The sequence below is a fragment of the Oncorhynchus nerka genome, linkage group LG2, assembly GCF_034236695.1.
Source record: "Oncorhynchus nerka isolate Pitt River linkage group LG2, Oner_Uvic_2.0, whole genome shotgun sequence".
Taxonomy (NCBI): Eukaryota; Metazoa; Chordata; class Actinopteri; order Salmoniformes; family Salmonidae; genus Oncorhynchus; species Oncorhynchus nerka.
Window position 1 is genome coordinate 98,528,340 of NC_088397.1, and position 13,466 is coordinate 98,541,805.

Below are 13,466 nucleotides of genomic sequence, written 5' to 3' on the forward strand. Positions count from 1 at the left end.
CCCGGGAGAGGAAAGTATATCATCCCCCCGGGAGAGGAAAGTATATCATCCCCCCCGGGAGAGGAAAGTATATCCCCCCCCGGGAGAGGAAAGTATATCCCCCCCGGGAGAGGGAAAGTATATCCCCCCGGGAGAAAAGTATATCCCCCCCCGGGAGAGGAAAGTATATCCCCCCCCGGGGAGGAAAGTATATCCCCCCCCCCGGGAGAGGAAAGTATATCCCCCCCCGGGAGAGGAAAGTATATCCCCCCCGGGAGAGGGAAAGTATATCCCCCCCGGGAGAGGAAAGTATATTCTCCCCGGGAGAGGAAAGTATATCCCCCCCGGGAGAGGGAGGAAAGTATATTCCCCCCGGGAGAGGAAAGTATATACCCCCCCCGGGAGAGGAAAGTATATCCTATCAGTCTGGAAGGACGCGTGTGTAACGACACATTACCTCCACACCGGTGCTAGGACTACAGACCGACCACTGTGTTTCCACGTTTGAGCCCAAAGAAGTCTGTAGTTAACAGTTTCCTTTCCGCCAAAAACTAGCAAATTAAAAAAAATGTAAATTTGCAGTGCTCCGTGATTGGATGAGCTTGAGGTCCAGAATGCAGGTCATATGTCGGACACCCATGACAACAGTATATTCCAAAGCACACCGACGACTCCCTCACCTGTGACGGTGCATTTGCTGGCGTCTCCTGAGGACGTGGCTCTGACCCGGTAGGGCGAGGCAGGGATCTCATCTCCTCCGTACTTGATCACGATGGTGTACCGCCCCACCTTGTCAGGTACGTACGACACCAGATAGGTCCCGTCACGGTTGTCCTGGATACCAACCCTTTTCGGCTTCCCATCTTGGTCCTGAGAAAAACAATGTTTTAGACCTATTATACACGTGATCCTGCTTAACAAATCAAATGTATCTATATAGCCCTTCTTACATCAGCTGATGTCTCAAAGTGCTGGACAGAAACCCAGCCTAAAAACCCCCAAACAGCAAGCAATGCAGGTGTAGAAGCACGGTGGCTAGGAAAAACTCCCTAACCCACCCAGTAATTCATTATTTGTCATCTTAATATTAAGCTCACTAGCAACTATTTTACAATCAAGATATTTGATATGGCGTGTATATATATATATATATGTATATATGAGGCGCACAATTGGCCATGTCAAGTGCATAGGGTGGCAGGCTATAACTAATGAGGACATTACATTTACTGTTAGTACAATACTTCCTGTTAGTTTACTACATGACTACTGGCAGCGAGTACTATACTTCCTGTTAGTTTACTACATGACTACTGGCAGCGAGTACTATACTTCCTGTTAGTTTACTACATGACTACTGGCAGTGCGTATTATATTTCCTGTTAGTTTACTACATGACTACTGGCAGTGCGTATTATATTTAGTGTTAGCAATCTAGCTAATGTGTTTTGAGTTCTCACTTCCTCGTGTGGTCAATTAGCCCCCCAAAATAACCCACAATTCATTAGGTCGGCACATCAATATCTTGAATCACTCGTTCTTGGAAAGATATTTTATTTAAAAGAGTGTATTAGTCGAAAGCAAATAACTGGTTTTTGTTTTGCCGCAGAAAGAAATTGTTTCAACCAAAATCATAATCAGGTGGCACCAACTGGGGGGGGGGAACAGTTTGTGTCACTGGTTAAACTGAGGAAAATGTTTTGTCTGGAGTCCTGGCATGGGGTGTGTTGTGTAATGTGTTCTTCTGCCAATTGGCTGAGAAAAAAAAAATCATGTGATAGGACGTTGTTATGCAGAACAATCTGTTGGTAGGACAAGGACATGGGGCAGTGGTCCCTCACAAGTAACTACACTGCTCAAAAATAAATAAAGGGAACACTAAAATAACACATCCTAGATCTGAATGAATTAAATATTCTCATTAAAATATGTTTAAGTGTTCCCTTTATTTTTTTGTACATTCTGTGTGAAAAGACGACACTTTCCCCCCCCCCTACAGTCCCGTTCAGTACGAACATACAGGAAACTACAAGGTAAAGTAGAACGGGAGAGAAGACCAAGAGGATGTTGGTGTTTTAGGTATTACTCTTTAAAGAGACTGACGTTACTACACATTCACATAGTAATAAGCTACATGTATTTACATATGTTACTACTAAGTACGTAGTACTTCCTTCCTACTTCCTTCTTTGGTTCTCGTGTTAAAGACTAAATTGTTCCTACATATTTAGTGTTGATTTACTAAATATTTACCAGGCTGTAAAAGGGAGGGTTACCGGGACCGGTTACTGACCGTCTACAGTTACCGGGACCATCCATAGAGCAGTGCTACTGACCGTCTACAATTACCGGGACCATCCATAGAGCAGTGCTACTGACCGTCTACAGTTACCGGGACCATCCATAGAGCAGTGCTACTGACCGTCTACAGTTACCGGGACCATCCATAGAGCAGTGCTACTGACCGTCTACAGTTACGGGACCATCCATAGAGCAGTGCTACTGACCATCTACAGTTACCGGGACCATCCATAGAGCAGTGCTACTGACCATCCCAGTGCTACTGACAGTTACCGGGACCATCCATAGAGCAGTGCTACTGACCGTCTACAGTTACCGGGACCATCCATAGAGCAGTGCTACTGACCGTCTACAGTTACCGGGACCATCCATAGAGCAGTGCTACTGACCGTCTACAGTTACCGGGACCATCCATAGAGCAGTGCTACTGACCGTCTACAGTTACCGGGACCATCCATAGAGCAGTGCTACTGACAGTCTACAGTTACCGGGACCATCCATAGAGCAGTGCTACTGACCGTCTACAGTTACCGGGACCATCCATAGAGCAGTGCTACTGACCGTCTACAGTTACCGGGACCATCCATAGAGCAGTGCTACTGAGTCTACAGTTACCCCGAGACCACCACCTAGACACAGCCGTTAAAGGTTTCTCGAAAGTCCAGCCTGCTTTGCGAACCACAATACAACCCTCAGGTGAACTCACTGTGATCTGGACGGATAGTTGTCCCTCTCCTGCGTCCTTGGCATCGATGGTGAACTCCACTGGAAAGCTGGCTGGCACTCCGGTGGTTAGACCTGGACCACTAGACCATCCATAGAGCAGTGCTACTGACAGTCTAAACATTTAACAGGGGACCATCCATGAAGAGCAGTGCTACTGCCTGTCTACAGTTAGGCCGGGACCATCCATAGAGCAGTGCTACTGCCTAGGGCCGGTTCTGTCCACTGACCTATACTGATAGGTACCATCCATGACTGACCTGCCAGTGCTACTGGCCGGTTCTGTACAGTTACCTGTTAAAGGGAGGGTTCCCGGGACTGACCCCCCGACAACCGCCGTCTGGCTGCCCCCCCCCGACCACCACCTAGACACTAGCCGTTATAGGTTTCTCGAAAGTCCAGCCTGCTTTGCGAACCACAATACAACCCTCAGGTGAACTCACTGTGATCTGGACGGATAGTTGTCCCTCTCCTGCGTCCTTGGCATCGATGGTGAACTCCACTGGAAAGCTGGCTGGCACTCCGGTGGTTAGACCTGGACCACTAGCCACCACCTTACTGGCATCATGGGTAGGCAGCACTCGCAGCTTGAAGGGACTGGACAAGGAAGTAAACAATAAAACTGGAGGAATCTAGAAGGGCGTCACAGGTAGGGTCTAGAATTAAGGTGTAAACATTTAACAGGGGACCGTTAACTTTCATTTAAAAAAATACCTAAATTGAAGAAACGGTTCTGTCCGGTGACTGACCTGCCTGTCCGGTGACTGACCTGCCTATACTGATAGGCCTAGGGCACGGTTCTGTCCGGTGACTGACCTGCCTATACTGATAGGCCTAGGGCACGGTTCTGTCCGGTGACTGACCTGCCTATACTGATAGGCCTAGGGCACGGTTCTGTCCGGTGACTGACCTGCCTATACTGATAGGCCTAGGGCACGGTTCTGTCTGGTGACTGACCTGCCTATACTGATAGGCCTAGGGCACGGTTCTGTCTGGTGACTGACCTGCCTATACTGATAGGCCTAGGGCACGGTTCTGTCTGGTGACTGACCTGTTCTGTCTGGTGACTGACCTGCCTATACTGATAGGCCTAGTTCTGCTGGTGACTGACCTGCCCTATACTGATAGGCCTAGGGCGCGGTTCTGTCTGGTGACTGACCTGCCTATACTGATAGGCCTAGGGCACGGTTCTGTCTGGTGACTGACCTGCCTATACTGATAGGCCTAGTGCACGGTTCTGCCTGTCCGGTGACTGACCTGCCTATACTGATAGGCCTAGTGCACGGTTCTGCCTGTCCGGTGACTGACCTGCCTATACTGATAGGCCTAGTGCACGGTTCTGCCTGTCCGGTGACTGACCTGCCTATACTGATAGACCTGCCTATACTGATAGGTCTAGTGCACGGTTCTGCCTGTCCGGTGACTGACCTGCCTATACTGATAGGCCTAGTGCATGGTTCTGCCTGTCCGGTGACTGACCTGCCTATACTGATAGGCCTAGGGCATGGTTCTGTCTGGTGACTGACCTGCCTATACTGATAGGCCTAGGGCACGGTTCTGTCTGGTGACACGATGAAAGATGCGTTTGTGTTCTCGGAAGTACAGCAACTAAAAATCGGTCTCTGTTCCAACATACTGAACCTTAGTAGTCGAGGAATATTACTCACGTGAAGTTTAAAGATTCTTTTTAAGAAAAAATGTTAACTGCCCATTTGATTTTCCTAGACATTTCAGAGGGAAAACTCTGGGATCACAGTGTGATCACAATAAAAATGGGTTTATCTGCTGTAATACCTGTGGCTAAAGAATTGACAGACAACCATCTGAAAAACACACTGTACTCGATGTAACAGAGTCAAGATCAGTGAGTTACCTGCGTGTGATCTCCTCGTCAGCGTACTTGACCACTACAGAGTAGGGTCCCTCCACTGAAGGGGTGTAGGCTACAGTGTGTGTTCCATCTCCGTTGTTAGTCACCTCCACCGGCTCAGCCACACCTGAGAACACACACACACACACACACACACCTGACATCAGGACAGTACAGACCTTAATCGTACCGGAAATGGAAAATATTGGTATTGAACACAAAAAAAGTTGTATTGAATTAGACATAAAATAAATACAAAAGTATGTGGACACCCGTTCAAATGAGTCGATTCGGCTATTTTAGCCTCAACCGTTGCTGACAGGTGTGTAAAACGGAGAACATTGGGAATAGAAAGGTCTAAACGTGTCACTGTCCTAGGATGTCACCTTACCAAACAAGTCAGTTCGTGACGAAGTAGTAGGCCACACAAGCTCACAGAACGGGACGGGCCAGTGCTGAAGTGTAGTGGGTATAAAAATCGCCTGTCCTCGGTTGTAACACTCACTACCGAGTTCCAAACTGCCTCTGGAAGCAACGTCAGCACAAGAACTGTTCGCCGGGAGCATCATGGCTGACGCAGCCGCACACAAGCCTAAGATCGCCATGCGCAATGCCAAGCGTCGGCTGGACGGGGGTAAAGCTTGTGGCCATTGGACTCTGGAGCAGTGGAAACGTGTTCTCTGGAGTGATGAATCATGTGTCACCATTTGGCAGTTCGACGGCCGAATCTGGGTTTGGCGGGTGGCAGGAGAACGACCTCACTGAATGAGTGCCAACTAAAGTTCGGTGGCGGAAGAATAATGGTCTAGGAAATCTTAAAACTACATTATACAATGATATTCTAGACAATTCTGTGCTTCCAACTTTGGGGAAGACCCTTTCCAGTTTCAGCATGACAATACCTCCAAGCACAAAGCGAGGCCCCATACAGAAATAGTTTGCAGAGATCTGTATCGGTGTGGAAGAACCAAAACCTCAATCCCATGAATTGGCACGCCGACAGCAAGCCAGACCTAACCACTCAAAATCAGTGCCCGACCTGCAGCAATGTTCCAACATCTAGTGGAAAGCCTTCCCAGAAGAGAGGAGGTTGTTATAGCAGCAATGTTCCAACATCTAGTGGAAAGCCTTCCCAGAAGAGTGGAAGCTGTTATAGCAGCAATGTTCCAACATCTAGTGGAAAGCCTTCCCAGAAGAGTGGAGGCTGTTATAGCAGCAATGTTCCAACATCTAGTGGAAAGCCTTCCCATAAGAGTGGAGGCTGTTATAGCAGCAATGTTCCAACATCTAGTGGAAAGCCTTCCCAGAAGAGTGGAGGCTGTTATAGCAGCAATGTTCCAACATCTAGTGGAAAGCCTTCCCAGAAGAGTGGAGGCTGTTATAGCAGCAATGTTCCAACATCTAGTGGAAAGCCTTCCCAGAAGAGTGGAGGCTGTTATAGCAGCAATGTTCCAACATCTAGTGGAAAGCCTTCCCAGAAGAGTGGAGGCTGTTATAGCAGCAATGTTCCAACATCTAGTGGAAAGCCTTCCCAGAAGAGTGGAGGCTGTTATAGCAGCTAAGGGGGGACCAACTCCATGTTAATGCCCATGATTTTGCAATGAGATGTTCGACAAGCAGGTGTCCACATACGTTTCACAGTTGTAAATGAGAACTTGTTCTGAACAACCTGGTTAAATAAAGGTGAAATACAAATTAAATAAAAGTCCAAGTGTAAGTATTCACACCCCTGAGTACGACTTCATAAGAAGTGTAGAAAAGGTGTAGAATTGCTGGAAATTAGCTTTAAAACAGCAGAACAATTCTCTGCCGCATGCAAATGTGTTGCTGTCGTCGCCACAAGTCTCTCTGGGTAAAGTTGCTGTAGTCGCCACAAGTCTCTCTGGGTAAATTCCCCGTCGCCTCTTACAACTAACAGAAATAAAACTAACCCAGTCTGACATTTGGGGTGCTGTGACAGCCACAGAGAGAGGGGCCACCACACACACTGAATCAAAACCTCACCTTTTGGTGCGGTGACGGCTACAGACAGCGGAGCCACCCCAGCCTTGCTGCAGTCCACAGTAAAGGATTGTGGGATATTGGCGCGGACACCTGAGCTCACGCCGGGTCCAGAGATCTTCACCTTGCTGGGGTCAACCATGTCCTTCACTGGTACCTTGAATGGACTGCCTGATGGACAGAGAGAGGGAGTTAGATACACTAACAGCTGGGCTTGGAGTTATTCCTAAACCAGAAAAGAAAATCAATGTTAAGGTGAAACTCCGGGCACCAAATAGAACCTTCACTGGTACCTTGAACCAACTGGCAGGTGGACAGACTGGAGTATCCGTGGTTCTACAGGATAACAGACAGTTGCCGGAAAAACCAGCAACCCAGGGAACCCCCTGCCCAGGAAAACCGGGAACCCCATTATATTTTAGTTAAAATAATGTTAAAATCTGGTCTTATCAGGTGAAATGCCAGCGGCACTCGCTTTTTCCCAAGCCTATGACCACGTTGTCGACAAGCAATTACATTTTTGGTTCAGTATCCCACCCCTTTTTTTGTTCAATCTAATTTCATGGACCTCCTGCATTACCAACCCCCCCAGGTTCCCCCAACCCCCCCAGGTTCACATTATGGCTTTGACCTAGTGTAACAGTATAGCTTCAGTCCCTGTCCTCGCCCCAACCTGGGCTCGAACCAGGGACCCTCCGCACACAACAGCCACCCACGAAGCATCGTTACCCATCGCACCACAAAAGCCGCGGCCCATGCAGAGCAAAGACGGAACAACTATTTCCAAGAGTAACGTCACCGATTGAAACGCCATTAGCGTGAACCACCGCTAACTAGCTAGCCATTTCACATTGGTTACACTAGCACTACACAGCTGATAAAATGTTTTGGTAATTATTTGATTGAAAACACAAAACATACACATACAAACACAACGACATCACCCTGCCAAAACCCACCTGCACACACACACCAATCTTTAACTCTGCAGCATAGTCTCAAACACAGAGCTTGATGAGTGGGTTATTTGAGCTTGATGAGTGGGTTATTTGAGCTTGATGAGTGGGTTATTTGAGCTTGATGAGTGGGTTATTTGAGTCAGCCATGCAGTGCTAGGACAACAACCACATGTTCACCCAGGGGGGGGGGGGGGGGGGGCCATTAGGGAAACCCTGTAGTAGAGTCTCGTTACCTGGGATGTGTTTTCCTCCATACGTGATGTTAACGTCGTACAGGCCTGGGACGAATGGGATGTACTCTACGTTACAGCTGCCGTCCTTATTGTCTTTACAGGACATCTTAGACTCCGATGGGCCCTCGACTGTGATGCCCAGGCCTCCGATACCTGCCCCTCTGGGAAAAACACACAGGATTAGAGCAGAAGGCCTCCGATACCTGCCCCTCTGGGAAAAACACAGGATTAGAGCAGAAGGCCTCCGATACCTGCCCCTCTGGGAAAAACACAGGATTAGAGCAGACTACTGTATTAATGGTAGACATCAACAGGACTGTTGTGGAGCAGGACGAGAGCCTCAAGCTTTTCAGTGTCCGCATCACTAAGGGGCCACCGTGGTCCGCATCACTAAGGGGCCACCGTGGTCCGCATCACTAAGGGGCCACCGTGTCCGCATTAAGGGGGTAGTCCGCATCACTAAGGAGCCCCGTGGTGCATCACTAAGGGGCCCCGTGGTCCGCATCACTAAGGAGCCCCGTGGTCCGCATCACTAAGGGGCCCCCGTGGTCCGCATCACTAAGGAGCCCCCGTGGTCCGCATCACTAAGGAGCCCCCGTGGTCCACATCACTAAGGAGCCACCGTGGTCCACATCACTAAGGAGCCATCATGGTCCATACACATACTAACACAGTTGTAAAGAGAGCAACAAAGGCTCTTCCCCCTCAGGAGACTGAACAGATTTGGCATCGGTCCTCAGATCCACAAAAAGTTCTACAGCTGCACCAGCGAGATCATCCTGACTGGTTGCATCACCGCCTGGTATGGCAACTGCTCTGCCTCCGACCACAAGGCACTACAGAGGGTAGTGTGTACGGCCCAGTACATCACTGGGGCCAAGCTTCCTTCCATCCAGGACCTCTATACCAGGCGGTGTCAGAGGAAGGCCCAACATTTTTTTGCCAAAGACCCCAGTCATAGTCTGTTCTCGCTGCTACCGCACGGCAAGCAGAACTGATGCATCAAGTCCGGAAACTACACACTGAACAGCTTCTATCCCCAAGCTATAGGACGACTAATATAGTTGAACTCTATTGACTCAGATACATTGCGGTTTATCATCTATCCTGTTGCCTAGTCACATGTACATATCCACCTCAATTACCTCATACACATTATTTACCTTTATTTAACAAGTCAGTTAAGAACTAATTCTTATTTTCAATGACAGCCTAGGAACAGTGGGGTTAACTGCCTGTTCAGGGGCAGAACGACGGATTTGTACCTTGTCAGCTCGGGGGTTTGAACTTGCAACCTTCCGGTTACTAGTCCAACGCTCTAACCACTAGGCTACCCTGTGTATACAGCCATGTTGTCATGGATACCGTACCGGTACCCTGTGCATACAGCCATGTTGTCATGGATACCGTACCGGTACCCTGTGCATACAGCCATGTTGTCGTTAATCGTTGTGTATTTATTCCTTGTGTCATTTAAACATAAATGTAATCTCTGCATTGTTGGAAAGGGTTCGTAAGTGAGCATTCCAATGTTAGTATACACCTGTTATTCACAAAGAATGTGACAAACGGGTGATTTAAGACCGGGTTGAACCAAACGACTTGAGCATTAGTTCAGTAAAGGTTTCCCCTGTTGACCAGTGCCGTCATACCTGGGTTCATTAAACACCAAACAGGAGAAATGGTTTTAAAAGAAGATGAATGAACATCGCTCCCTCCTTCTCTGTGTCTTAAGACATGAACATGTGTGTGTGTACCTACCTGGTGATGATGGAGAAGTTGTTGGGGGCCTCTGTGATGGCCTCCTGGAGCCCGGGGCCCTTAGCCAGAACCCTGGTAGGATCACAGCCCTCCTCTACCCCCACCTGGAAGGGACTCTTTGGGACCGGAGACTCATCGTACAGCACCTCCACAGCATGGACTCCTAGGAGATCAGAGAGATTTCAACCATTTGGACAACCAACCACATAAATCTATTCATAATACCCTTTTTACATCAACAAAAGGCTCAAAAGGCCACCGTTTTTTTTACCGTTTTCAAAGGGTGTGTACTCAATGCCATAGGTCCCGTCCGCCTTGTCAGTGACGATACAGTCAGTCATGGCACCAGAGGGATTTCTGACCTGGGCTTTGATGTGGTCACCTCCCTTCTTAGTCAGAGACCTGGCATCTACTGTGAACTCCGTAGTAGCTTCCCGGAACAACGCTGGAGAGAAATTAAATTAAATAAATAGTTAATTTTGGTCGACTCATTTCCAAGTCATGTTGAGCTTTTGTTAACTTTGTTCCCCACACACACACAAAAAAAAACTGCTCTCCGTCCAGGGGTGCTACTCCACAGCTGGCCCTTTTCAACGTCTGTGTATTTGTGTGGGGGTTGTCAACTTGCCATCCTCACCAACTGCCCCTTTGAACTCTAATAGGTCTTTCATTGAGGCAGCAGTGGTGACGTGATGTTCCTTATGTCACTGCTCTGAGGTGAGGTAATGGTTTTTATAGACTTCACTGTTCAACAGCTACAGCGTTGTTCAGAAGCCCGACATGCTCCTAGAAACGCTCCCATTTCTTCTTGACAAAGCAATGTTCTCCACTACACAAAAGGGCTCCTGGTGTCATGTTAACCCGGCAAACTATAACAGCAGTTGTGGTCGATCAGAATGAAGATGAGTCACTTTCAGTTGGAGTAGGTTGTACCCAGAGGGACAATAAAGTCAAGCCTCTCCTACAGTTACCCAGGTTAAAGATTGAGTCACTTTCAGTTGGAGTAGGTTGTACCCAGAGGGACAATAAAGTCAATCCTCTCCTACAGTTACCCAGGTTAAAGATTGAGTCACTTTCAGTTGGAGTAGGTTGTACCCAGAGGGACAATAAAGTCAATCCTCTCCTACAGTTACCCAGGTTAAAGATTGCCAAGAGACACGCTACAATACATGAACACTGGGTTTCATGAGTTTGCTTCTCAGTGCCAGTCAAAAAAAAAAAACACACAAAACAAAACATTTGATTTTGAACACTTTGTACGTCAACAGTTGTCACAAAGTGCTTTATAGAAACATACACCCCAAAGAGCAACAGAGTGTCTTGTAAATTAACTCTACCTTTTCCCTCCACTCCGGGGCCAAACACCTGGATTCTGGATGTGTCCACTGCGGGGTCGACCATCACCTTGGCAGGGAACCCGGGCGTCGCCTTGCCTCCGTACTTCAGTAGCAGGGTGTACATCCCAGCGGTCAGGGGCACGTAGGTCACTGTGTAGGTGCCATCTTTGTTGTCGATCACCTGAATTAATTAATGATTTAAAAACGTAAACTATTGATAAGGGGATTTGTACCTGTAAGCACATTAGTTAGCTTACAACTAAGCTTTTCTATGAGATTGATATGCAGGACTTCTAAGAAAAATTGACTACTTCAAGAGTGAACAACAAACAGGTTAATAAGGCTAGAGTAAGTAGGGTTCCTACCATCATATGAACAGTTCAATTAAGCAATTTATATTTCTATAAATATTTAATATTCCAATTTGTTAAGATCACCACTCTCCCATGGTACACACCTCAGTCTTCGCCTTATTGTTGCCAGAATCAGAGGCAGCGTCCAGGGTGAGTTGACCCGGTCCAGCCCTGGAACAGTCCACATTCACCACACTGACCTCTCCCACCTTGGCCCTCTTCAGCCCCGAGCCAGATGCCACCACCTGACAAAGATATTTAGAGGTATTTCGTCATTTAGCAGACACCCTCATCCAGAGGGACTTGGCTACAATAAGGGCATTCAACATCAGTAGTCGTATAGGTTTTTACTTTGTAATGAATGATAAATCAGTCTCCCTAAAACATCAGTACAATCGAAACAGTATGAGCAAGAAAAGTAAATATGATAAAAACGAGTTTAACGATGTTGTGTTATAAGTCCCAGGTTGGTTATTACTGTCCGGCATGAAAGCAATGAAAAGGATGTGTGTGAGTACACACTTAATTGGGAAAGTATTCAGACTTTTTCAACATTTGTGTTAGGTTAGAGCCTTAGTCCAAAATGTATTACATCTTTTCTTCCCCCTCAAATCAATCTACGAAGATGAACAGAGCAAAGTACAGAAAGATCCTTGATGAAAACCTGCTAGACTGGGGCGAAGGTTCACCTTCCAACAGGACAAATACCCTAAGCACACACAGCCAAGACAGGAGTGGCTTCAGGACAAATCTCTGAATGTCCTCGAGTAGCCCAGCCAGAGCCCAGACTTGAACCTGATCGAAAACCTCTGGAGAAACCTGAAAATAGCTGTGCAGCGACGCTCCCCATCCAACCTGACAGAGCTTGAGAGGATCTGGGGAGAAACTCCACAAATACAGGTGTGCCAAGCTTGTAGCATCATACCCAAGAAGACTAGAGGCTGTAAACGCTGCCAAAGGTGCTTCAACAAACAGAGTAAAGGGTCTGAATATTCACGTAAATGTTATATTTCCTGTTTTTTTTTTTTTATTATAGATGTGCAAACATTTCTAAAAACCTTTTTTTTACTTTTGTCATTGGGGTATTGTGAGTAAATTGATGACAAAAAAAAAACGATTTCATCAATTGTAGAATAAGGCTATAATGTTAAAAAATAAATAGAAAAAGTACAGGGGTCTGAATTTCCCGTATATATTATGTGCTATTAAGCAAATGCTCTTATCAAAGCGACTCAGTCGTGTGCTCACAATTTTTACATGTGGGTGGTCCCGGGATTTGAACTCACTACCCTGGAATTTTAAGCGCCAGGCTCCACCAACTGAGCTACAGTTAACCAGTGTACGCAAGTGCAGTGTTCACGTATCTGCGTCCCTACCTTGGTGGGGTCAAAGGGGCAGTTGACGTCAGAGTGGAAGGGGGATCCTGGGATATGGGTCTCCTCAAACAGGATGTTAACCAGGTACTCTCCTGGCTCCGTGGGTAGGTAAGACACGCTACAGGTCCCGTCCCCGTTATCAGAACACTCGATCTTGGCTTCGGTGGGCCCCTCCACAGTCAGGCCCAGGCCACCGGTCCCTGCACCCTTAGTGTCGATGGTGAACTCAGCGGGATTCCCCACCAAACCTCCCTTCAGACCTGGACCAAACGCCTTAACCTGGAGGGACAGACAAACCAGCAGTTTTAAATAATCAAACAGGTACTTTGAGATAATGCTAAATGTCTCAAACATGAAGTGATCTTTTTTTTCCAGAATCGAGATATTCCAACCGCCACTAAACAAAAGCAAAAAAAATAATCATGAAATAATCCATTAGATTGGGGATCAATCACTCGCTGTACTAGCTGACATCCTGTAGAACCTACACATCCAAGTATATCTGACCAAATTATGAAAGACAGGCATTGTCAATTTGAATTCCGTAAAGTGAGTGTGGAAGAAGTGGAAAAA

General features: G+C 47.2%; 1 protein-coding gene across 1 annotated transcript in view; it reads right to left on the reverse strand.

Moving 5' to 3' along the window:
* The window catches only part of flnbl (filamin B, like), a 106,132-nt gene that overhangs the window by 28,042 nt on the left and 64,624 nt on the right, over positions 1 to 13,466 (reverse strand). The window contains exons 19-28 of the mRNA XM_029646657.2: positions 12,894 to 13,172; positions 11,622 to 11,762; positions 11,165 to 11,345; positions 10,099 to 10,272; positions 9,828 to 9,990; positions 8,067 to 8,227; positions 6,878 to 7,045; positions 4,877 to 5,000; positions 3,447 to 3,600; positions 660 to 849 (exon numbers count right to left, since the gene is read on the reverse strand). Coding sequence (XP_029502517.2) covers positions 660 to 849; positions 3,447 to 3,600; positions 4,877 to 5,000; positions 6,878 to 7,045; positions 8,067 to 8,227; positions 9,828 to 9,990; positions 10,099 to 10,272; positions 11,165 to 11,345; positions 11,622 to 11,762; positions 12,894 to 13,172 — 1,735 coding nt within the window. The remainder of the gene's footprint in view (positions 1 to 659; positions 850 to 3,446; positions 3,601 to 4,876; positions 5,001 to 6,877; positions 7,046 to 8,066; positions 8,228 to 9,827; positions 9,991 to 10,098; positions 10,273 to 11,164; positions 11,346 to 11,621; positions 11,763 to 12,893; positions 13,173 to 13,466) is intronic.